The sequence below is a fragment of the Thamnophis sirtalis genome, unplaced genomic scaffold (genome assembly GCF_051295495.1).
Source record: "Thamnophis sirtalis isolate CommonGarterSnake01/CBP01778 unplaced genomic scaffold, rThaSir2_p1.2 scaffold_7, whole genome shotgun sequence".
Taxonomy (NCBI): domain Eukaryota; kingdom Metazoa; phylum Chordata; class Lepidosauria; order Squamata; family Natricidae; genus Thamnophis; species Thamnophis sirtalis.
Window position 1 is genome coordinate 27,708,237 of NW_028261387.1, and position 27,143 is coordinate 27,735,379.

At 38.0% G+C, this 27,143-nt stretch overlaps 1 protein-coding gene across 4 annotated transcripts in view; it reads right to left on the minus strand.

The window, feature by feature from the left end:
* FGGY (FGGY carbohydrate kinase domain containing) overlaps window positions 1-27,143 on the minus strand; it is a 178,245-nt gene that overhangs the window by 87,610 nt on the left and 63,492 nt on the right. For all 4 annotated transcript variants that reach the window (XM_087719589.1, XM_087719588.1, XM_087719587.1 and 1 more), the window contains 2 exons: window positions 17,774-17,902; window positions 11,089-11,192 (listed from right to left, as the gene is read on the minus strand). In XM_087719589.1, coding sequence (XP_087575715.1) covers window positions 11,089-11,192; window positions 17,774-17,902 — 233 coding nt within the window. The remainder of the gene's footprint in view (window positions 1-11,088; window positions 11,193-17,773; window positions 17,903-27,143) is intronic.

A 27,143-nucleotide genomic window follows, 5' to 3' on the forward strand; every position in this document is an offset into this window, starting at 1 on the left:
GCAGTGGGAAAATATAGGAAAATTGTAAACATAGGGGATTACAGATTATGCCTGGATTCCTGTTTCATGAACAAGGCAAGTACATGTATATCAAGTCCCATCTGGCAGCTCCCAGTTAGTAATGAAACAAAACAGTACAACTAAGATATAGCTATGTGTTTGACTACTCCTATGTTATGTAGAAATATAAAGGTAGTCATCCATTTACAACCATAATTGGGACCAGAATTTCTATTGCTAGGCAAAATGGTTGTTAAGTGAATTGTGCCTAATTTTACTTCTTTTTTTACCATGGTGTTAAGTGTTGCAATTGTTAAATTAATCACACAGTCGTTTAGTGAATCCACTTAACCTCCCCCCTCCATTGATTTTGCTTGTCAGGAGCCAGTGGGGAGATTGCAAATAGCAGTAGCAGTAGCACTTAGACTTTTATACTGCTTCACAGTGCTTTACAGCCCTCTCTAAGCAGTTTACAGTGTCAGCATATTGCCACCCCACAATCTCATTTTACCGACCTCAGAAGGATGGAAGACTGAGTCAAACTTGAGCCTGTTGAGACTTGAACTGACGAACTGTTGGCAACTGGCAATCAGCAGAAGTAGACTGCAGTACTGCACTCTAACCACTGCGTCACCACGGCTCTTATGGTGATCACATGACCCTGGGATGCTGCAATCATCCAAAATTCATGCCAGTTGTCAAATGCCCAAAATTTGATCATATACTGTATTTTAAGAACACTTTCTCGCCCCCCCCCCACCACCACAAAAAGTGGGTGGAAATGTCTGTGTGTCTTATAGAGCAAATGTTGTCGAAGCCCCGCCCACCTGCCAGACCCCACCCTTCACCTTCTGCCTCCCAGCAATTTTTCATCTTACAGCAAACAGCAAATAGCCTGGTCAGCTTCAGCACAACCTGATTTAGCACAAACAGCTGATTCACAGTTTTATTGACCTCCCGAGGATTGCCACTGCCTCCGTGTGCCTCATTTTCGGCCTCTGCATGTCCTGTTTTCAGCCTCCATGCTTCCCATTTTTGGCTTCCGCACATCCTGTTTTCTGTGTGTCCCGTTCAGCAGCGATCCCCGACAACAACAGCCCCCGTTTGGAACGGGCCAAAAACGGGATGCGTGGAGACTGTAAATGGGGCACATGGAGACGGCCATAGGCAGCAGCGATCCCCACAGCCTGGAACACCTGATCATTGGTATTCTGGGAGGACAAGCCAAACACCAATCAGCTACTCATGCTAAATCAGGCTATGCTGAAGCTGCTGTTTGCTGCAAGGAAGCAAATTACTGGGAGGCAGAGGCAGTTTTTTTTTCTTGTTTTCCTCCCCAAAAGCTAGGTGTGTCTTATAGTTCTGAGCGTCTTATAGTCTGAAAAATACGGTAACCATGTGACAGTTACAGTAACAAATGTGACAGTTGTTAGGGCAATGAATGTTGTGAGTCACTTTTTTCAGTGCCGTTGTAACTTCAAACAGTCACTAAATGAATGGTTGTAAGTTGAAGATTATCAGTACTGCTTTCCTGAGGGGAATCATACAAAGCACAAATGAACTGGATTTGCTACAAAAGGCATATTTATAACTACTTCATCTGCATATACTTAATACAAGATATACTTTGTATATCTAATGCATATTTAATCCTCCATGAGGATTTTCTTTTCAAATGTGTTATTCATGAGAAAAATCTGTGTTAACTTTCCATATTTGGGAACACACACACACACACACACACACACACACACACACACACCAGATTTTTTTTAACAGGAAACAAAATATCTCAGCTAAGTATCAAACCAATTTATTTCTACACTGGTAATGTGATAATATTCATGTATATTTTATATTAAACAAATAACTACAGGATAGTTTAAATTATGCTCTGTCACATCTGAACGTTCATCTATTACTTTAGACAGAATACTGAGAAAAACCAGGATTTGAATAATTGTAGTTTCATGGTTCTGCATTATTTTTATGAGTTTTTTGGGGAGGGGTTATTTTCATTTTCAAGGCAGCACTTCTCACTTCATCCACCATCCACTGTACTAATGTAGTCGGGGACAACAAATTGCTGCTTTTGTGAATTACTGGGTTATGGCCAATTGACTGAAAAATGCTTTGCTCCAGGCATTTGACTCCATACTCTTGGAGATCACACATTTAAACTGCCTAACATAAAAGCTGGTGAACAATACAATGTGAGTAATACAACATGAAAATCTACCATGCAGATTTTGAGTGGGTCCTGGGGAAAACTGCCCACATATACGATCAAATTCAGCAACATGTTGTGATGTGTTTCCTTTCTATGCGGACATTTCCCAGCACAGCCAAGAAATTCGGCTCAATAATGATTTGTGAAGCCTGATGCTTTTGCAATGTGGCATGTTCTGCCATCAAATTGCAGCCAACATATACTAAAACCACTCGCTGGTCTGGCTCCTACTGAGATTACAGAAATCAGCCTGTAGGAACACTTTGAGCCAGCATGCCTCTGCGGTCTCCACCCCAGGATGTTCTGGAAAGACACGTACTGTGCAAGCTCTAGGGCTGAAAACGTGCTCCAGACTCTATTTGTGTAAACAAAGCTGGCAGCTTGGGTGGATATTGTGGAGCAAAAAGAGCACTGTGTGAGACGCTGGGAAATCAACCAAGTCAGAATATGCACAATTGCTTGGAGTTTGTTTTTTAAAAAGATATAAACAAAACTAGGCAAAGGACATCCCTTTGAACTAAACTGAGAACCTTGGGGATATTTATAATACACAAATTCACCCAAGCAATCCCTCGGTTCTTGTATCCTGTTGATCTTTAAGAGGACCTTTTAACAGTCCAAAAGATAAAATCAAAGAAAATTAAGTTACTGCAAGATTTTCAGGCCAAAAGTCATCAGCTCCAAACTGAAAACACAGACTTAATTCAGAAACTGGGTGGAGTGCCTGCACAAATTGCATGATTTAACAATTGTCCTTTTCTGTCTGTGTCAGCATGAACTTTGTAAATGCATGCTTAGAAGAAAACATAAGTATGAGATACAAATAAACAATATTGAAATTAGGAGAGAATGAAAGCTATTTATATGGTTCTAAGAAAAATAATTTAAACTCCATATAACTATCTTTGATTCCTTGAACACAGTATTAGTTGAATACTATTTTTTTTTTTTTGAAAAAAGCAGTGTTTGAACTGGATTGGAAGATTGGAAGGAGGTTTTCTGCTTCTTTTTTATGAGAAAATACCCTTTGCAGGGGGCTGCGGTGGCTCACGTGGTAAGATGCTGAGCCTGCGCTCCGTTGAGGCTGGCAGGTCAATGGCTCGATTCCAATGAGCAAATAAACCATGTAGGGACAGAAAAAGAGCCTCTCCCGATTGCCTACCGGCATTCAGGCAGCCCACAGGTAAAATAGTACCACCCCAAAAAATTCCTTTCACAGAAGCAGCCAGCCACTTCGGTGATCCTTGGCTAATACGTGCCATACGCTAATAATAATAATAATAACCCTATTGCAACATCACAAAATAATTCTATGGCATAAGGGAGTTTTGCAAAGTAAAAATAGAGCACATATTTTGAGGTTCTAACCCGATTCCTCCAGGGAACATATTAGGTCAGATTTTGCCCTCTAAAATCAGACAGAAGTCTCTGAATTTAGAGAGAAATCCAATGTCATAATGTTATCTCCAACCTCAGCATAAGAAACCATCTTTTTTCAATTTTAGGAAAGTACAGTAAGAATAAATCATACCAGTCCTTCATCACAACCTATAGCTCAGTGATGGCGAACCTTTTTCACCTTGGGTGCCAAAAGAACACACCCCCACACTATTGTGTGCGCTTGCGTGCCCACCCCCATAATTTAATGCCCCCTGGCACTGTGCTTCCTGCACATGCGTGCGGGACTGCCCCCCTGCTGCCCTGCGTATGCGTGCAATGTTTTCTCGGAGCCTGGGGAGAGCAAAAACAGCCTCCCCCAGGCCCCAGAGACCCACCGGAGGCCAGAAATGGCCCATTTTCAGACTTCTGGGGGGGCTGGTAGGTACGCTTTTCACCCTCCTCAGACTCCAGAGGCTTTCTAGAAGCCTGGGGAGGGTGAAAACGGCCTTCTCCGCCCCCCTGAAGGCCCTTTGGAGGCCAGAAATGGCACATCTTCTGATTTCCGGTGGGCCCAGTAAGTCCATTTTTGTCTCCCCCTCCCAGGCTCCAAAGGCTTTCTAGGAGCCTGGGGAGGGTGAAAACGGCCTCCCCCGCCTCCCTGGATGCCCTCCGGAGGCCGGAAATAGCCCATTTTCCGACTTCCAGTCGTCCAGATACGTCTGTTTTTTTATCCTCCCCAGGCTCCAGAGGCTTTCTAGGAGCCTGGGAAGGGCACAAAAAAGCCCAACAAGCAAACCATAAGTTCGGGAATAGATTTCTAGGTTGCCCATTGGACCATTTTTCTCCCTCCAAAGGCTTCAGGAGGCCTCCCTGAATCCTCCAGACGGCGAAAAACAGCCCAACACACAAACCAAAAGTTTGTTCCTGAACTTCCAGTTTGCGCATTGGGCGGATTTTCGCCCTCCAGAGGCTTCCCTGAAACTACCAAAAATCAGCTGGCCAGTGCGCACAGGGGCACTGAAGCTTGTGTGCCCTCAGAAATGGCTCTGCATGCCACCTGTGGCAGGCAGGCCATAGGTTCGCCATCACGGCTATAACTAATAAAAATTTAACAACCGGGATCAGTCAAATATACAAATGTTAAATGGAAGAAAGAACAGGAGGGGAGAGCGGGACACAAGTCTCTTTCTGCTTTCAGAATGACAGAGAGTAATTTTGGTCTCCACAAACAGAGCAATCCAGATGGGATCTTTGTTTAGCAATCTTAAATTTCCCTAGTAAACTATAATCAATTTGGGAATGCCTTACATCAATGCATTAAAAAAAACACACCAGAAGATTAATTTTAAGAACTTTCATTGATTAAAAGCCTAATGACTGGGATAAGATGAAAACCCTCCTTTATTTAATTTGCAGAGTTGTTTTTTTTACTAGTTGGTAGAGTACATTATTTAACAAGATTTATTTTCTTTTTTCAAAAAAACCCCTACATATTACAATTTTATAAGGACATAAACTTACCAAAGTCTTCCTATTTATCAGATTAAGAGTTCCAATCTTCAACCCCCCTATTCTTCCACGGCACTTCCCATCTACATTTGTAGGAAAATATGGGAACCCATCAAATTATCTTGAATGCTTTCTTGTTAAGATTCTTTGAAAGAAGCCCATTACTTGACCATTGCACTTTCACCCTGTTTTATGTTGGCTGAATTTCTCCTGACAATTGACTTTTTTGCTTGCCAGAACCACAACAAAGGAAAGCCTTGAATTTTCATTCAGGCCAATCCCCCCACCACTCTATTTCATTCTCTGCTCTGATCATCTCACAAAGATATTATTGTTGCTGGCTGGTTGGGGCTCAGTGCACCTGAAGTAGATCAAAGCCACTGTTTCATGCCAACTTGACCACACAGGTCTCTCTCTCCTACTGCATTAAATTAAACCTGATGATTCATCTCTATTGCCCTCGGGGTCCCTGGATACAAAGGAGAAATGTATAGAAAGACTTTTTAACAAAAACATGGAGGATAATAAACTTACATTTTTATAGACCTAATTAAAAAAAGGCACAGTTAATTTCAACCAACTGCAGCTGCATATATATCTCATTAAAAAGACATATACAATTGCTCTATGTTGTTGGCCCAGTATAAATAGGTACAGATAAAAGGATCCTTCAACCAAAAGCCTTTCAAATATTCACTCCAGATTTGATTCCACCAATACAAAATTGCAATGCTTGTTATAATAAAATAAGGTAGAAGAAACTTACATTTTAAGGATGAAACATATTTACAGCGCAATCCCAAAAGCGTGTTCAGTTATCTCCTATTCAGGTTGTTGTGTATAACATTATGGCCTCAGCTGTGAATTACTTTCATAGGAATTCCGATCATAACAATGTTCCAGTTATGATTGGGGGTAAATAACTGGTATCTATGGATACCAGTGAGCCTCCTGGAATCTACTAGGATTTCCATTAAACTCACTGTCCCACTTGATTTCTTTGAATCATTGTTAATAACAATAAATTAATAGGAACTTGACATGCAGAAAAGTAAGGCATCCATTTTGAACCTCACATTTATTTACACCAGGGGTGTCCAAACGTTTTGCAAGGAGGGCCAGATTTGGTGAGGTGAAAATGTGTGGGGACGACCATTCAGTCTGACATTCTTTGAACCATTAACATTAATGTGCAGTGAAGGAAAATCGCCAGCTGGAGGGGATGAGTGACAGGCTGAGCCGGCAGGGAGAAGAGGCTGCGGGCCACTCAAAATTTGAAAACGGGCTGCAATTGGCCCACGAGCCGGACTTTGGACATGCCTGGTTTACACCAATACTTTCCCAAAGGTCTCACTGAAATTATAAAATTATCCGAAGAAGACTAATAAATGAATGCTGTCTGGCTGCCAGGTTGTAAACTGTGAATCTTTTTTGACAATACATGTAGTCCTCAACTTACAACAATTTGTTTAGTGTCTATTCAAAGTTACAGTGATGCTGAAAAAGTGACTTACATTTGACATTATGATGATTGCAGCATCCCTGTGGTTACGTAATCAGAATTCAGATGTTTGTCAACTGACCCATATTTATGACGGTTGCAGTGTCCCAGGGTCATGTGAGTATCCTTTGCCACCTTCTGATAAGCAAAGTCAATGGGGAAGCTATATTCACTTAACAAACGAGTCACTAATTTAACAACTGCAGTGGTTCATTTAATAATTGTGGCAAGAAAGGTTGGAAAATGGGGCAAAATTCATTTAATAAACATCTCACTTAGCAATAGAAATTTGGATTCAATTGTGGTCATAAGAAAAGGACTATCTGTATTTTGTGAATAAACCCATGCATTCAGAATTCCAACCCTGCACAAGTCCCAAAAATATTGTATCATCACTATTGTTTAATCAAAAGCTTTACTCTGGCTATTTCTTTTCATGGGCAAAAACTCAAATACATACATACATTCTTCATATTATTTTCTAACAATGTTGTAATTCACAGATATATGATCAGACTAATCAGTTTAAAGTCAGCCTGTTCATTTTATAGGCCTTTTTAACTAATAAAAATGAAAGGATTAATTTACATAAATTTATATTACAAATTAATATATTTACTACACTTTTTCCTACATCCTTCGTCCATCTTTTTTTTAAAAAACTGCATGAGTGACAAATGCCCTTTTATTTGGTTTACCTCTGTACATTATTTACATTTGTGATTACCTACTTTCTATTGATAGCCAGACATACAGTATATTATATACATTTATTATATATAACTGAAAATTCCTCTTTAGGCCTTGTTCTTTGAAATTATGTGATTGGATTGTAGAGACCAAAGGACCGATTAATTTAGCCAGATATATTTTTGAATCTATATTGATAATGGGGATCTTTGTGTTTATTAAGCCACTTTACTTTCTAGTTCAAGCTACTGCTGTATTCTGTTACACAAAGTTCCAGCTTGGTGTTCTCCAAAACCTTGGGACATCACTGTGTTGTCCAGGGGTGAGATCCTACCAGTTAAACAAATGGTTCACTTCACACTGCGCGAGCGTGCACACTTTTGAGAATACTTACCTTCCACATTGCTGCTAGGGAGGAAAACAGCTGAAGTGCAGGAATCCACTCTGCCACGCGATTCAGCTGAGAAGATAACGGTTAGTAAAGCGCAGGGGTAGGTGAGCCCACTTGATCATCGGAGCAAGCCAGTTCGCACCCAGATGATTGTCGGAGCTACCAGTTCACCCGAACCGGTCCAAACCAATAGAATCCCATCCCTGGTGTTATCTACCCCATCCTATTTTCCCCCTTATGTAGAAAAGGAAGGAACTCTGGGACAGTCTTAACCCACTAGTCCACATACCCTTCAGCATGTGCCCTTCAGCAAAATGAAGATTATTAATGCTGGAAGTCTTGGACATCCCTGTCTGTTTACATCTGTATTGCTATTGCTTGTTTAGTCCATTCTTTCTTTATATCGTGAGAATTGATCAGGGTAAGCAATTATTGCAGACAGATTCATTTGGGGGCCAATGAATAAATCTGCTAATCATGATGTAGACTTACTGCAAAGTGTCTTATTCTATTTTTAGTAAACATATAGGCAAATTAAGTATGTAAGAAAGATAACAATACTCTGTTTCCCTGAAAAGAAGACCTCCCCAGATAATAAGCCCAACCAGGCTTTTGATTTCAATTGTCTAAAACCTATCATGTTTCTTAAATATTCCAAAAAGCAGAAGAATGATTAGTTTAATTTTTTTTTAAAGGTTTATTTCTTAATTTAAAAAGGGGTTAGGATTAGGATTCTAAACTCAAAATCATTAAAAAAGCTAGATCAGCAAAAGCGATGTTTTTAACATAGATAATGAAATGTTATGTAGCTGCAGAGTATTAAGTCAGTGTTTACCACTGTGTTCAGTTGTATTTCTTGGAAAACATGTAAGTGATTTGGCTTGTCATTTTCTACCCAGTTTTCCTGAAAATAAGACCTCCCCGGATAATAAACCCAATTGGGCTTTTGAGCGCATGCAGTAAAATAAGCCCTCCCCCTAAAATAAGCACTCCCTGAAAATATTGCAAAACAGCAGCAGCCGCCTCCTGCACCTCAAAAATAATAAAACCAAGTGCTTATTTTAGGGTCAAAAGAAAATAAGACCCTGTCTTATTTTTGGGGAAACATGTTGGTTATCAGTTAATTTGTGTTATAATTGAATTTTTAATTATTAGTTTTTATGACTGTCTCTTTTATTGTGTGACATCTGGAGTCATAAATTTGTGAGATAGATAGCTGTATAACTATGATGTATAAACTAATTAATTAATTAATCAATTACCCATACTGACTATTCTGACAATGCAATTAATTCTACTTGGAACAACAAGTCAGCAACCTTAACAATAGCAATTGTTACACAATGCTAATTATCCATTATAGGGTGATATATAACATGTACCGACGAAAACTTCATTCTTTTTTTTTCTACCAAACAACTTTCTTTAAGAGAAATTCATTATGATGATTATGTGCTACCAAGGAAATGTTTAGTGCTGACTCAGTAGTCACTAGATATATTATTAGAGCAACATTCAGTATTTAAATGCTCAAAACATTTTCCCCTTTGTTTCTTGTCAGTATATGTCCTTTCTTGTCAGTATAAGTCCTTGACTTACGACCACAACTAAACCCAAAATTTATGTTGCTAAGTAAGAAATTTGTTAAGAGAGTTTTGCCCCATTTTACGACTTTTCCTGCTACAGCTGTTAAGTGAATCACTGCAGTTGTTAAATTAGTAACATATTTTTGTGTGAACCTGGTTTCCCACCTGACTTTGCTTGTCAGAAAGTCGCAAAAGCGGATTGCATGACCCCAGGACACTGCAATGGCCATAAGTATGAAACAGTTGCCAAGCATCTGAATTTTAATCACATGATCACTAAATGACCTGTTGTAAGTCAAGTATAAGTGTATTTACAAGCCTCAAGTCCAAAACTTCAATGCTACCAACTCTCCTGTTTACTATCTTCATGAGTTTGAGATAGGACCATAAGAAAGGAAAGATGAAAAAGGGATAAGATATCAAAATGATTCCAGATGGATTTATTTGGCCTGGGGTTATTCCAAACTAAGTTCAAAAGAGTTTGAAAGAATTTCTCATCATCACAAAACTATCTACTCAAATTCTCCTTTGCTAGGAACTATAATTCATGCAAAAGCTCATATATCTAAATAGCTGGATCAAAATCATTTTCTTTACAATTAAATACTAAGGTACTAAACCAGTGGTGGTTCCGGATCCACATGGTCGCCCACATGGACACGTGCGGCACACGCATGCAGCACACGTATGCATCGTACCTGCCTGTGACGCCTCCGCAAGCCTCCGTTATGCTCCAGCTGCTTGGCGGAGCATCGCACAGGTGCGGTATGCGCCATGCGCATGCACAGAATCGCCAAAGGCTTAAAGGACAGGTAAGGAGCCCGGGTGGGCGGGTAGGCACTCCAGAGCACCGTACCAGTACCCAGTGCTCCGGGCAGGCTCCAGTACACTCGTACCAGGGCGTACCGCCTGCAACCCACCACTATACTAGACTATTGTTGCAAGTAATATCTTATTATAGCTTTTTTCTTGCATGCAAGCATACACACACACACACACACATATATATGTGACTACAAATACTAGTTTACAAAATTCTAACTTATACCACATATATCATTTATATAAAGATAACAAAATGTTTCCACTATAATTAGTAGAGAATGTGTATACCTAACCATTTTTGCTTCATATACATCAATTTCGTTAAATTTCATCCAATGATTCATAAATAATTTCTAAATGAATAAAAAATGATAGAAAGGCTAGTCACAAAAATTGATTGATTTTAGGCTAAGCAATATTAATTTTAAAAAGAGACACTCTGAGCTGTAATTAAAACTCCAGGGAAAAGCTTTTGCACTAATTCACTGAGAAAAATTATGGAAGCAAAAATGGCTTATCCTGCCTCTTTTGGAGCCATAATCTGTCTCAAAATTTTATAGATCATTAGAGCTCTCAAGAAAGAAAGATTTATTTTGATTAAGTAAGGAGGTGGGAGAGATGAAAGTCTAAAGACACTGAATATTCCATTATAGAGTAGCATCATCAACCCTCATCAAGGGTTACTCAGGGTCCAAGTCACAGATATAATTTCATTATGCCCAGTTAAAGTCAGAGTAGAATAATTTTTAACACTGCTTTTATATTATATGCCCTTTCCATAGTACTGATTGCCTACTATTATTATGGCTGCTTCTTTATTGAAAATTCATGATGATATATAAACCTGTGAAGGTTAACAATAGCTTCAAAATCCTCACAATTCAAAACAGAGTACAACAGAAATTAAAAGCTGTTAAAAGGTTCGTTTTTCATCAGCTAAATATACACAGTTGGTAATTTACTACCATGAACTTACTGCCATGTGGCATGATGATGTCCCACATATTACAGCCAGCCGGGAAGTAATTGGCTGATTTTCACAGGGCAAGTTATGTCCTTTCACGTTGGCTCCAATCATACCTGGTATAAAAATAAAGAAGAAACAAAACTGGCCTTTCAGACAAAACGAAACTTTTAAGTGATATTTGTTGAGAAACCTGCCAAATATTAAAAAAAACAGCCTGTATCTCTATTTTCTTGTCTTTGCAAAATATAGCCAAAAGTTTGCTAAACAATAGGATGAAGCCATAGGATAAGAACATGTAGAATTAAATAAGATTTGTGGATGGACATACCCCAGGTCTATAGGAGATAAAAGTTTCAAATGTGGTGGTAGAAAATGTGTGTATTAGTATGTCTGCAGGATTTCAAAATAAAAAATGATGAGGCAATATACCCGTGTTTCTCTGAAAATAAGATCGGATCTTATATTAACTTTTGCTCCAAAAGGCAAATTAGGGCTTATTTTCCGGTTAGATCTTATTTTCAGGGAAATATGGTACTCAATGCGTCTATCTGGCTGATGATCTCAACTGGGGTTTATTTTGGGTATAGGGCTTATATTGCGAACATCCTGAAAAATCATGCTAGGGCTTATTTTCCAGTTGGGTCTTATTTTCAGGAAAACACAGTAGTAGTAGTAGTAGTAGTAGTAGTAGTAGTACTGAATTCTTGCTTGCCACTTTCCTCCCTTCTAATTTGCATATGCAACCACACTATCAAGCTAAATCATTGGGTGTTTTTGAATTCAGAAAATCAGAAAGTAGACAAAGGGATCTTATTCTTCTTTCATGGAACCAGGACTTTCCCAGTAAAATTACTGAGAGTCCAAAGGAAAATAGCTGTTTATATGAGGTATAGCTGTATTACAAAATATGCTATAATAAAGATGTAGAGAGGTCTGATGGCTTATAGTATAGTGAATATGGCTGCAAGGTAGGAACCAGTTGTTCCTGTGATAAAAAACAATGGTTATTTCAATGTACATCAGGTGCCTTCCAAAGGCATCAAAGGAACAGCTAAGAGAAGAAGCCTGGCACTTAAACCCTGGAGCATAGACCTACATAGTGAATGTGATTTGGGTGTCCTGAAGTGGGCAGATTTCTATGTGAATATGCCTTCACTCTTGTCTGCAATGAACAGACTAATCCTGCTGAGTCAAGTCTATGAACATTCTGCCAAGTACGCTGATTCCTGAATAAGGGATTAAATGTCGGGAGAGCTCAGATTTACAGCTGTATGAAATATAACAGATAGCTTTAAAAGGATATTCTGTGTTATCAAGCTTATATATTTATAAGCTCTTTTTGCACCCTCTATTTCAATTGCTTCAAATACTTTAAAAAAAAACACAGACAATTCTTGGAAGGTACTCTTATCTGTCTCTCAACCATCAGAATTTTATGGAATTTCTAGAATCAGAGGCAATATGTTCCAGTGCAAACCAACTGTTGCGTTCATGCCTTGTTAATGAGTTAGTCCTCCTAACTGGTCACTGTTTGAAGAAAAATGCTGAATTAAATACGTCATTCTAGGCTGAACAGACCCTTCGTTTGTTCTTACTGATTCTGAATTTCAATTTAAGACATGACTACTTCATTTAACTGTAAATAATATCTAAACATTCACTAATGCTTTGATGCTAAACCTTATATTGTTTACTTCTTTAGTTTTTATGTGAACTGACTATGAAAACTGCTGGCAGAAACAAGATGAAATTTTTCTAAATACAGTCTCCACTTCTGAAGGTAATACTATCAACAAAATATAGTTATAATCTTTTTGAATATTCAGACTATGGTTATTAAAAATGCAACTTGCAATCTAGTGAATTTTCTTTGGATAAATTCTAAATAAATAAAATTGGAGGCTGTTCTTAATAGACATACTTAAGGTTTCTCCATACGTCCTATCAAAAGAGGTGGACAGTACATAAACAACAACTAAACTCTTACATTGGTTTCTACTGTTTTTATTACACCTAAGTTATATCTGAATTCGGTCTTAAAATTTCAAGAAACAGTATAGATTCTAAGAAACTCTACATACTGTATAGCTCTACTTTAATTTCAATATTTAATTTAAACCAAAATGCAAATGACTATGAAACAGTATTAAAATGAGTGTTGATCTTTTATAATTATTTTTTTCAGTAACTAAGGAGTAATCAAATCTCAGTGCTGAATTTTGAAAAGGAAAATATCAATAAGATGCTTTTTGTCAATAAGCATGGCATCTTTCACTTCTAAAATAAACACATGCATCTACATTAAATCTCTCTTTTTTTAACATCAAAACATTTTCAAAATGGAATCCTGTTGGATTTTAAGTGAAATGTTTATTAAAATATCCACTGGGTCTTTAGAGACAGATTGTATTTTGAGGTTACTGTGGGCAATTATTTTCATCTCTTGATATTCAAAACCTAAGTTCATGTATGACATGTTAAATCAAGCTGCATCCTTTACTATATGCTGACTTCTATTCCAGTTTCTTTATCAGCTAGTTTGTATTTATGTATATAAACTTCACACAAATTTTGTACAAAAGTAAATGTATCCTTTACTGAGACCCCATATATTAAGAATGAAGCTTTTTATTGATCCTTCAACTAATATTCATTTATAAAGAAGACATTCTTTATCTCCGTCTAAGCAGATAATCACATTCTGCAGATTTGCAATTTCTATTTGAGGAAATTTCCATAGTTTTGTGTACCGTATTTTCACGACCAAAAGCCGCACCGGATTATAAGCCGCAGTATCAATTAACGTTAATTTTTCAAACTTTTTCCACATATAAAGCGCACCGGGTTATAAGCCGCACATTTCCCGACGCTTCTGGACATCTGTTGCAGTCGCGAGGAGCGGCACGAGGGTTCTTGGCGCTCCGGGGGGCGCCGAGGGCGGCTGGGAGGGGCGCGCGGCTTGGTTTCTCCTCCCTGGACGTCGCAGCGGCGGCCCCGGGCGCACCGATCTCTGTGTTTTTCGCATCGGGGCATGCTCTTGCAGCGCGCCCCGATGCGAAAGGCACTGGGATCGGTGAGTTTGGGGCTGCTGCTGCGGCGTCCAGGGAGGGGAGGCCGGGCCACGCGCCTCTCCCAGCTGCTTTCGGTGTTTCCTGGAGCGCCGGGAGCCTTCGTGCCGCTCCTCGCGACTGCAACAGATGTCCAGAAGCGGCTTTTGGGGCTGGTGGGGATTGGATTTCCGGCTCGGTGGCCCCTGTCGCTTCTGGACGTCTGTTGCGGTTGTGGGGAGCCGAGGAGAGTGTGGAGGGGAGCGCGCGACGGTTCTTGGCGCTCCGGGAGGCGGGAGAGGCGCGCGGTTTGATTTCTCCTCCCTGGACGTCGCGGCGGCGGCGGCCCCGGGCGCACCGATCTCTGTGTTTTTCGCATCGGGGCGTGCTGCAAGAGCATGCCCCGATGCGAAGGGTCGGTGCGCTTGGGGCTGCTGCTGCGGCGTCCAGGGAGGAGAGGCCGGGCCGCGCGCCTCTCCCGCTTCCCGGAGCGCCGGGGGCCGTCGCGCGCTCTTCGCGCTCTCCTCGGCTCCTCACAGCTGCGGTGGACGTCCAGAGGCGACAGGGGCTGTCGAGCTGGGGGTCCGGTCCCCATTGGCCCCAGGGGCCGCTTCTGGACATCTATTGCAGTCGCGAGGAGCAAAGCAGCTGGGAGATCTTTTTCCACATATAAAGCGCACCGGGTTATAAGCCGCACTGCCGATTTTGGATCAAATTTTAGGATTTTCAGTGCGGCTTATGGTCGTGAAAATACGGTACTTGTATTTCACAAAGTACAGTGGGGCACTGATTTTTAATAGTAAACTTTTGAGAGGCATTCTTAACAATAACCTAAAGAGACGTCAGCTGTACTCCTAATCATTAGAAAATGAAGCACTAGCACATATTCAACTGAGATAAAACAGAAATGCAAATGCAAAACAGAATTCTTGACTATCGAAATGCAAGCAGACTTCTTATATGCAGCAATTCAGGCTGAAAAATGTGTAATTGCACAAAGAGCCTGTTACACAATGTGTCTTTCTTTAAAAAGGAAAACTAACCAGATTTCAGGTCCTGAAATCAATTCTGTACCAATATTATACACAGCTGGGTACTATCTGTGTAGTAAAAATAGTAGGCAGTTGTATATAGAAATAATTTGCTGAATCTATAAAGCAGCCACCACTGCTTTCCAATCAAAGTAATAGTGGAAAATAAGATAAGAAAAACAAGAACATTTCATTTTTCAAAAATCTACTTGCCCAATGAGAAAACATAGTTGTCCAAGGTTTCTAGCACATTAAATAAATCACTAAACAATTAAATCTCCCTATCCTCTTTCTTGCTTTGTAATTAATTCCCACAGTAATTTCCACAGTGACAAAACAAATGGATCAGAAATAAAGAAGAAATAGTTTTTAAAAACTATCTATCTACTGGTAAGTGGATAAAGAGACAGGGAGGAGGCTATAGATCCACAAAGAATTCTCCCACATTTTCCTTTCAGTTTTGCATTGTTTACAAACATGAGAAACAGTATTTTAAAGCATTTCTTTCTAATGTATGCCTGGAAATTGAACAATTGATCCACTTAAAAGACAGCACCAAATTGACTAAAAAAAGAAGGAATAGCGAATTATTATTTTTTCAAATCAGGTAAAAAAATTTATTTGACTATAAAATGAACAACATGATATGGAATAAATTATTAGACATTAAATGACCGGGGTTAAGAATCTGTACTTTAGACATGAATATCTATAATATGTGGAAACAGACATCTGCTAGTACAACAGGATTTTAACTGTAGGCCAAATCTGCTTCATATGCCAGATCAGATCTGGAGTCATGTGAAGCAACAGAAGGAGGGGAAAAAGCATCAGGTTGTATTCGTACTGGATGCAAGCTGAAGAATATACTGAAATTAAAGTTTATGAGGCAAAAGACACAATGGTACAATCTGTTTTAACCCCGTTATTTCAGTAACACATGTATGTTCTGACAAAGAAAACATTTGCACTGCAGAAAGAATTCACTTTCAATATATTGTAATCAAACAGAAGATAAAAATTTGAATGCTCTTGTTGAGCAATATCACAAGAACAGACAACTGAAGCATTGGGACTGCTCTGAAGAACTATCACGTACTCAGGATATTCTCCCTTTTTTCCTCAATCTGTTATCTATATTATTTAGCACAGCTTATCAATAGTTTACATTTTATGTCTTCTTCTGCAGAAGGTGCCATATAATTAAGAGATTCAAGGTATGCTTTCTGATTATTGTTTTTATGTAGTATATTGTTTTATTGGATATCACTGGACATAGGCTGCCTACAGTCTTTCATGATATCATTAAAAAATTGATGAAATGAAATCAACAAATATTTTCTTAATGTTTTTTTAATGCCTTCCTGGCCATCTGTCTTATTTAATAGATTTTTTTTCATGGTTATCTCTAACCTAGGGGACCCAATTTGGGTGGTCACCAGGACCAGAGGTTTTGTCTTCTGAGCTTTCAGACTCAGCCTGAAGCTCATCTTCAGGAACTTCTCTCTGGCTAGAAGAGAAAATCTCAGTTCAGATCCTATAACATTATCCCGGGACACATATATTTGCTTTCATTTGTGAGAGATAACCTATGCACTTCCACAAATGGACCTGAGGTGGTTTACAATAAAAAAAAACCAACAATTAGCAATCTGTCTGTCTCATCTCCCTAAACTAAAATAGTCCTAGTAGAATAGACATGTTTTCTAGATTTAGAATAGAATAGAATAACAGAGTTGGAAGGGACCTTTGAGGTCTTCTAGTTCAACCCCCTGCTTATGCAGGAAACCCTACACCACTTCAGACAAACATCCTTAAAAACTTCCAGTGTTGGAGCATTCACAATTTCTGGAGGCAAGTTGTTCCACTGATTAATTGTTCTGTCAGGAAATTTCTCCTTAGTTCTAGGTTGCTTCTCTCCTTGATTAGTTTCCACCCATTGCTTCTTGTCCTACCCTCAGGTGCTTTGGAGAATAGCTTGACTCTCTCTTCTTTGTGGCAGCCCCTGAGATATTGGAACACTGCTATCATGTCACCCCTAGTCCTTCTTTTCATTAAACTAGACATACCCAATTCCAGCAATTGTTCTTCATATGTTTTAGCCTCCAGTCCCCTAATCATCATTGTTACTCTTCTCTGCACTCCTTCAAGAGTCTATAATTTTTTACAGGCCAAGAGGTTAATGGCATTCCTTATCTCAAAAGCTAAGATATTCTAAAAAGCTGAGGGGGCCACTTAGAAGTAACACTGATTGATTGCCCATCTCCCTCAGCATGCCGTCCTTCAGAGATCACACAGGGAGGACCAGCCGAATTTGGGCAGAAAAGATAGTTCAGCAGGTACCATATAAAGACAATAGTTAACCCTCTGACTTGGAAGCAATCTGTAATTAGTTCAGTGGACCACAGCACAGGTATAATGCTGCTAACAAATGGTGCCATACGTTGATCAGTTGGAGCTTCTGAGATTTTTTCAGAGGTACTGTAGCTCTATGTAGAATTGGCTGCAACATTTCAGTTAGTTGATCTAACTTAAAATGCAGAGAGATCCTATTCTATGATTCAGGCCTTTACACTCAAGCATCTACATGACAAAACCAACAAATATATAGAATACCTAATCCTCCAGCGTGTGCATCAATAAGAGAGGCAGCTACAGCAATCCCCTTAGACAGACCAAGATCTTCTGCAGCTTCTGCTGTTAATCCATTTCCAACTGGAGTTCCTGGAGGGAGAACTTCATTTCCTAAGCAGAAACAAGGGAGAAACAAAAATCAAAGCACTATAATGCTGAAACAAATCATAGTTCTCTATGTCCCTACATTGAGATAACTTCTTTTTTATTTAGCAGATGTAATACTGCAGTTTATTTTAAAACATACATACATAAGATATTAATCAGGTCAAACGAACCAGGCCAAAGGAACAAGAAGTCTAGGTCAGTGTTTCTCAAAGCCACTATATGTTGAAATATAATATAATAAATATAATATAATATAATGTAAGGTAATATAATGTAATATAATATAATAAATATAATATCATATAATATAGTAGACATATTAAAATCTCAGCAAGCAATTGTGAAAAAATAGTGATAGCAAAAACATCTAATCTGATTTTTAATACAATAAATATTGATAAATGTCACCCTATAAACCAATATTCTCTAGAGGTTCTGTATAACTTTTAAAAGTAGAAAGGGGTCATGAAAGAAAAAAAGGTTAGGAAAGTTTTTTTTTTTAATTGTTATTTTTTGAAATAAATGGATAGCCCACTGGCAAATATCATATTCAAGTTCTCTCAAATATTAATACATGAGGGGGGAAAGTCCCTGCTTTTGTTTTTATTTTTGCTTTTATTTTTTTAAAATCATAAACATGGAGAATTATGTAAAGTACAGTATATTCCCCTATCCTGAAGGGGTCCTGAACCTCTGGCATTTTAGAAAAAGATATAAATTTATTTTTACAATCATATTATCTTGAAAGATCTGAGAGAGCAAGCAAAAATAATATACTCATCCAAATAATTTTGCTAAATATATGGAGGCTTTTCTACCCACACACTACATAGAGTCAGCAAACAAGGAGTGGGAATCATTCATTGAATGCCTCATTTCCAGAGAAGATGGAACCAGCCCAAGCAATGCTAACATCCCCAAAAGTTTGAAATTACCTTGGGTTTACTAGAAAAAAATGTACCTTAAAGTCTGTACAATAGGCAGAATAAGTTTGTCTTCAGGACAAAGAAGAACAAACCTGCTATAAATGTACTAAAAGCAAACTTCTAATTTGGCCATTTTAATATTTTAGGAGTGGTTCTTCAACACAGACACCTAAAAGTAATCTTAACTTGGATATATACAGATGAAACTCAAAAAATTAGAATATCGTGCAAAAGTTCATTTATTTCAGTAATGCAACTTAAAAGGTGAAACTAATATATGAGATAAGACTCATTACATTCAAAGCAAGATAGTTCAAGCCGTGATTTGTCATAATTGTGATGATTATGGCGTACAGCTCATGAAAACCCCAAATCCACTATTTCAGAAAATTAGAATATTACATGCAATCAATAAAACAAGGATTGTACATAGATTGTACATTGGTGCTTTTGGCAAAAGTTGCTCTCATCAGAAAAGAGGACTTTGGACAACTGAGCAACAGGACTTTGGACCACTGTGCTTCATTAAGACCAGGGTCAACACAGCCATCTACCAGGAGATTTTGGAGCACTTCATGCTTCCTTCCGCAGACAATCTTTATGGGGATGCTGACTTCATTTTCCAGCTGCCCACTGCCAAAAGCACCAAAACCTGGTTCAATAACTGTTGGATTACTGTGCTTGATTGGCCAGCAAACTCGTTTGACCTGAATCCCATAGAGAATCTATGGGGATTGCCAAGAGAAAGATGAGAGACATGAGACCGAACAATGCAGTAGAGCTGAAGGCCGCTATTGAAGCATCCTGGTCTTCCATAACACCTCAGCAGTGCCACAGGCTGATGGCTTCCATGCCACGCCGCATTGAGGCAGTAATTGCTGCAAAAGGGGCCCAAACCAAGTACTGAGTACATATGCATGCTTATACTTCTCAGAGGTCCGATATTGTTCTATGTACAATCCTTGTTTTATTGATTGCATGTAATATTCTAATTTTCTGAGATGGTGGATTTGGGGTTTTCATGAGCTGTACGCCATAATCATCACAATTATGACAAATCACGGCTTGAACTATCTTACTTTGCATGTAATGAGTCTTATCTCATATATTAGTTTCACCTTTTAAGTTGCATTACTGAAATAAATGAACTTTTGCACGATATTCTAATTTTTCAAGTTTCAATTGTATATTAAATTAAGGGTTCTCATTCAGTTGTTTGAGACAGAGACTTTCTTTCAGTGAAATCTTTACTTATGCCATCTCTTTTTCATGGCTGACATCTCATTTTTTGAAAAGGCTTCTTTCACACTGTGAAGTGAAAAGCAAGTTTACCAAAGGAAAAAGCTGTCTGAACTGTTTCCTTTTCCTTTATTCTTGCCTAAACTCTGGCTGAGGAATTTGCTTGAGTTGTGTTTTGCTTAAAGAAAACGTAGGTGCTATAATGACCTCCCACCTTCCCAAGCAGTTGCCAAAGTAACCAATTATTTACCAGCAAATCTCTGGTTAAATCATAGGTCCCAAGCTATCTTAATACTTAATAACATGACACCCTTCAATATTCACTTGACTTTAAAAACAACAAAAGAAAAATCCAGCAAAGGGGTCCAGTTGATTCAACCATGAGGTGTCCACTTATTCAATCAATGCTTTTAATTTGTTGTGCAGAACTAGCGCCATTTATGTGGAACTAAAATTGGCTCCATCCCAAAAGAATCTGAAGATGAGAATAGCTCACTTGTTAAGTTAAAAGTGGTGTCTACAAAAAAATTTTTTAGTGTGTTTGTCTTAGTGTAAACCTCACTGACTTTGAGTAACCCTTCCTAGTGAAAATATATAGTAATGGAGCACCATCAAAGTCTTACACTTGGTTTCAATTTATGATTAGATCTGAATTATGTAAAGATGGGCAGTCAAGGACCAGTGTCATCCTCAGTGCCCAGTTTGCAGTTCCTTAAGTTATCTTTACCAAAATGTGGTGGCAAAATAATTGTCAGGCTTGGAAGCCATTTTTTATAGTGGGCCTCAAGGAACTCTAACAATAATAGAATTTTGGGGCATAGTTTTGCTAGTTTTAGAGGTCTTTAAGAGAAGGCCTCTGAGAGACCACTGATATCACAAGCAACATTCTACAAGTATCAAAAAGGGGTGATAAATAAAAGTATTTTTCCCCTAGTTTTTTCCTTAAGCACTTTTTTTAGATCAGCCAAGCATTGATACACTAGTTGCAACAAGAATTAACTGACCAGCTAGTTGCCTGAGCTTCACTTTGTGGGCTGAGAAAGAGTGATTGACCCAAATCACCCAGCCAGCTTCCATGCCTAAGGCAGGATTAGAAATCACAGTCTCCTCGTTTATAGCCTGGTGGCTTAATCACTAGACCACAATGACTCTCGAATAGAAAATAAAATTAGAGCATAGAATAAAAAAACAAAGTACATTTAAATCTACCATATTTTTCAGAGTATAAGGTGAGTATAACATATCTTTTCCCTCAAAAAAGAGGCTGAAAATCTGGGTGCGTCTTATACACTGAATACAGCATTTTTTTGCCTCCCGAAACCCCGCCTCCTTCACCAAAATGGCTGTGCATAGCCTTTAGGAGGCTTCCAGAGTGCTCCTGGGAGCTGCAGAAATGAGCGAAAAACGGGCTGTTTTCTGTTCAATTTTGCACACACCCCCACCAGGAGCATTCTACAAACCTCCTAAAGGCTATTCATGCCTTTTTGGGGGAAAGGGGGCCCATTTTTGCAAACGGGAGTGCAAAAACCTTTTTTTTAAAAAAAATTTCTGTCTTCAAAATCTTGGTGCATCTTATACTCCGAAAAATATGGTAGCTTACACCAATGCCATTCATCATGTTTCTCCATACTTCCCTAGGGGCATTCCCCAAAAGTCAACACTTCTGAGTAAGGAGATGTCCATCATGATCTGATACAAGCTCCACCCTCAACATACATATGTGTGATGTTGCAACACAACTACAAAAGGGGAGACAATATGCTTCACAAGCGAGGACACACATTTCATCTTTTCTACTTTCCCCCTTGTTTCTATACTTCTATGCATCAATATAGATATCATTTTGTTCTATACACTTCTCAACTTTTTCTTTTGAGAAATTTAACTCCACAAGTTTTTCATTCTCAATTATTTCAGTATTTCTGTATGCATTTGCTCCGCAATTTGTCCTAATTCATTCTGTCTATATGACTAAACTATTTCTTACAAGTGAATTAAAAAAAATCACATTCTAAGAATGGATTCATCTTGTTTTATCAAAACTTAGCTATATAATTTTACTTTTTAAAAAAAACCATGAAAATAAAGGGGGAAATTGAGCAGGCAGCCTCTGGGGAATACTGAGCTGAGATTTCTTAGACAATTTTCCTTTCTAAGCAAATGAGCAAATGATCATATTCTATAGCATGGTGTAAATCTCTTAAACACCGCAAGGGAATGTGAATTCAAGCCACAGCTATGTGTCTTGATCCTAGGCTTGTTACAATGAAGTAATCAATTATATGTCAGCTAGATAAATAAATCTATTGCTCCAGCTCATTTAACAAGGAAAGATAGGGAACCCATTAAATACTTGAACTGCAAGATGATTCAGTGCAGAATGAGGTGTTTCTAGATAGACTTTGATTGTTGAAGGCACAAATATCTCTCAGTGGCACAAAGTCCTTTATAAAAAGTGTGCTTTGGTAAAACAACTAATCCATGCTGTAGTAATATTATGACTGGATTATTGCAATGTGTTATTCAAGGGGCTGCTCCTAAAGATGTTCCAGAAACTTTAGTTAATATAAATAAGGCAGTAAGAATACTGTCCAGCCAATGTGATTATATTACTCCAGAATTATGGCATCTATACCAACACAGAGATCACTTCTGATCTCATTTCAAAATTCTACTTTTATTAGTAAATTTACTTATGGATTAAGTTTACAGTATCTAAAGGAATAGCTCTTTCCACATATTTTTACCTTACCCTCAAATCAATTCCTGAGGCTTTGTTATTGGTGCCATAATATAAAATATGAAAAGCTAACAAGAAACATAAGGCTGGTGGCCTTGTAACTCTGAAAACCTTCCCAGAGAACACGTGTGACATCTATTTTGTTATATATTTTTTTAGTATCAAGGACCTACTTATTGTCCAGGCTTTTTATTGTGTAAAAAATTAATATTTATGCTTTTTAATTTACTTCCTTTCTGTTGCTTTATTGCTCATACATTATGAATGTTCCCTGCTTATTTATTTGCCACAGTAAATACAAGATGTTCTCCCCATTACAAATAGTTAGAACAAAACAAGAGAACATATTGTATATATGCTGCTTTCATATTAGCCATATTGTCACTCTTTATCTATTCAGTTAACATGGGTAATTGTAATGCTGGTAATTGTCAGATGACTGTTTGTGTGGGGTTTTTTGTATTGCGCTCCAATATTCTTTTATGAAGACTTATTCTTTTATGAAGTCAAAGCATTTTTGTTATTTTTGCTGAACACACATAAACGTATTTCACCATCCTGACCATAACAGACACACAAAATACTATTGAGGGTTTGTTCTGAATTTATTGATGTATTAAGATCTACCTATTTTGTTACTTGTCAATCATAGCTGGTGGAATAATAATGAAATCTCCTAATTGCTGGATAGGCAACTTAATAATGTCGATCAGTGGATTCTACTTTCTATAGAGAGAAAGACAGTGAAAACTTTAGTTAGGGTTTTCATGGTCAATGACTTCAGAAGCCACATCTAGGACATTGTATATCATATTGTGTCAGAATTATATATGGTTTACTCAGGGTTAAATAAATTTAAGGGTGTGTCACTATTTTTTTAAGCCAGGAGTACTGGTTCACAGTGCAACCCTGGTCCATTTAGCAATGTTGATATTAATCTTTAAAGTCTTAACATCAATTCAAACCTTATATTTATTGTGTGTGATTGTTATAAGTGACAATAGTTTAAAATGTCAATTTCTCATAGAAGATTTATGCCTTGTGTATTTTTAATTGTTAAAACTGTTATAAAAAAAAATTAGCCCAGCAGAGGTTATGTACCCTTGGAAATAAAGATAGTAAATACCAGTCACTTTGCCTGGGCTGCATGTCAGTTTCCAATATTTATTTAATTCTATCTACCTACCCATTGAGCTATCTGGGACACTGAGTAACCAAGCAATATTCTGGTGGGCAGAGTAAGGCACCCAAATATGGGTAAATAAATAGCTTTACAATCACAAGAAGAAGCCTTGGTGTCAAAGCATCAAGGCAGGAGCGGGCACATTCATAAGTCTTGGAAAGGCTGTTCCTTCCTACAAATGGATATTAGAAGATAGTATCTAATTAGTACAGAGCTTTAGTAGAACATGCAACTAGCTGATTTAAGTCTAGAGAAGAACAACTATGGGCTTTCATCCAAAACGGTAAGAGAAATGAAGTTCCTAATAAAGATCTTGCTACAATACAATATGAGAATATGGAATATACAATGCAAATCCTTCTCTTCTACGGTAATTACTTAGGTCACTGTCATCACTGTGTATTTCTTCAAACAATTCAGGTGTTCGGTTATGATCTTAATGACATGAAATCAGGGGTCATGTTTTAAAGACACTTAAGCTGAGCATCCATTGTACCAGAATCCATATCAACTTATTAGTTCTGTCCCTAAGATGTCTACCTTAGAAGATGTCTTTCACCAGACATCTAGATATCTATTCCCAAGGATGAAAACATTCTACCAAGCATATAATTTCCACGCTATCACATGTCCTTGTAGGCGATCTACCCCTCACTTGGAATCTGGGGAGTTGGAACTCCTGCCTCCGCAGAAATAAACTTTTACAAAACTGTTTTTAATTGATGTTTCCAAATCTACGTAGTTTTGGGGTGTGTGATAGCCAACATTGGAGTAACTAACAGCAACAAAAAGATTTTTATTTTAAGAAAAATAACAATCCAAAAATGTTAAGAAATATGTAGCTGCTCATGGTGAGATCTGCTTAAAAAGCTAGCCATCAAAAGAAAAAAGAGAGAAAATGGAAACATGAAAACTAGAACTTTGTGTGTTGATTGTAATGTACCTTCCTTCCTTCTTATACTTTGGTGACTCAGGAAGGTATTCATATGAGACATTTCTAAATATTATTATGTTTCCCAGGATGTCATAAAGAACCTTTCAACGTAAATAATGGCTCTTGCATATTTCTGTCATTTACCTTTCTACTTCTCTATATTTATCAAGAAGTCAATTAAGGCTGAAGCCTAATATCAGCTGTTTGTAGATGCAATGTAACATCTACATTTCATCCATGTCCTCTTTGTGTGAGGGAAGAAAAAAGATTGACTTGCCAGATTTCATCCACCCCCAGCATTTCTTCTTGACACCTGATTTTATTTATATATTAATTTACCTCTGTTATGTTTTTCAAAAACACTGTACTTCATTTATTTTTATTCTTCTTTCTTTATGTGGTCTTATCCAAATAAATAGCAACACCAGAGACCGTGTCTGATCTTGAAAAAAATTAAACTGGTGCACTTGGTTGGGTGATCATAAGAAAACCCAGGGCAAAAGGTTAGAGAGAGAAGTTGGAAATATACCAGAAGGAGGGTGGCAAAACACTTACTGTTTCCAACAGAATTACATGAATATGCTATCTAATTACCAAGAATTGAGCTTGATTCAAGGGGGTGTTTACCAACTAGTTTCTACAGTTTTAATCATAATCTGTTTGAATGATCTTTCTGAACAGAAATACGGGGATCCTCAACTTATGACCACTATTGGAAACGGAACTTTTGTTGCTAAGGAAGGCAGTTGTTAAATTAGTTGCACTCAACTTTATAAGCTCTTTTGCTGTGGTCATTAAACTAATCACATCATCGTTAAGCAATTCTGGCTTTCCCTGTTGAATTTTGTTTATTGGAAGCCAGCCAGAGAGAGGATCAACTTATTTTGCAACGCACCAGAGAGCAAGACAAGAAACAATGGATGGAAAGTAATTCAGAAGAGAAGCAACCTGGAATTAAGGACAATCTTCCTAACAGTGAGAACAATCAACCAGTGGAACATCTTGCCTTCAGATGTTTTAGGTGCTTTGTCATTGGAGATTTTAAAGAAAAGACTGGACAGCCACCTGTCTGAAATGGTATAGGGTGTCCTGCTTGAGCAGGGGATTGATTAGAAGACCTATTCTGATTGAGATTGAGATAGAAAATCACAAATAGTGACCAGGTGACACACACACACCCCAGTCACTGAAACCATCATAAATACATGCTAGTTGCTAAACTACTGGATTTTGATCATATAACCATGGAGAGGTTGTAACAGTCATTAAGTATGAGGACTGGTTGTAAGTAACTTTTTTCAGCACAACTGTAATTTCAAACCGTTGTTAAACAAATGGCCGTTCAGTCCAGGACTATCTGTATATATAAATCTGATACACAAAAAGCAAAGCATGGACGATCAACCAGTATCAACAGGGCTTTTGGTGAGGGGCTTCACTTAATGTCTTCTGGATAGGCTTGCTTGGCTTTGCAAAATGGAGGTTTCTCATTCTGAGGTAAATATAGTTAATCACTGAAGCTCCTGAGGTAGTACTTTAATTTCAACTGTACAGTAGTGTATGTTTTACGGTTGAGCAGTTCCACAAATATCTGAATTCAACTGAATTTTCCAACATAAAAGGAAAATATTGAGTGGTGATGTTGGATGATGCTAAGTGAAAATAAAATATAGAAACTACACATGAATAGAAATCCAGCATATCTTAGTTCTTCAGGAAAAACTAAGCCATACAGTTTGACATCCAATGGTTATTCAAGCAGGCCACTATACAAGCTTTTAAAATTTTATCTGCTCCCTGTTGCATTATTACTGAGCCCCAGAAAGCCTCTCTGAATGATTTGTGTTCCATCTAAAAAGAAGGGAATAAATCACAAGGGAAGAGAATCACCCACTGAACTCTGCACCCATAGAGAATACCAAAATGCTGAACTGGGGCAACTGGAGAAAAAGACAGCTTGAATCTATTTTGCTCTTGCATCCAACAACTTGTTCTCAGATTCTCTGAAGTATACATAGACATTATGAATTACTTGTATGTTGTGCCAATTTTGTATGCATCCAACTACACAAATCTTTGGAATGAAATTGTAGTAGAAAAAAAATCCACCACACATTCCATATTATGTAGTAAGATAAAATGAATTCGAAAATACAAAAACCAAAGTTAGCAATAAAAACTAATGGAATCTACTGCTCACATTTGTTTATTCATTTACAATT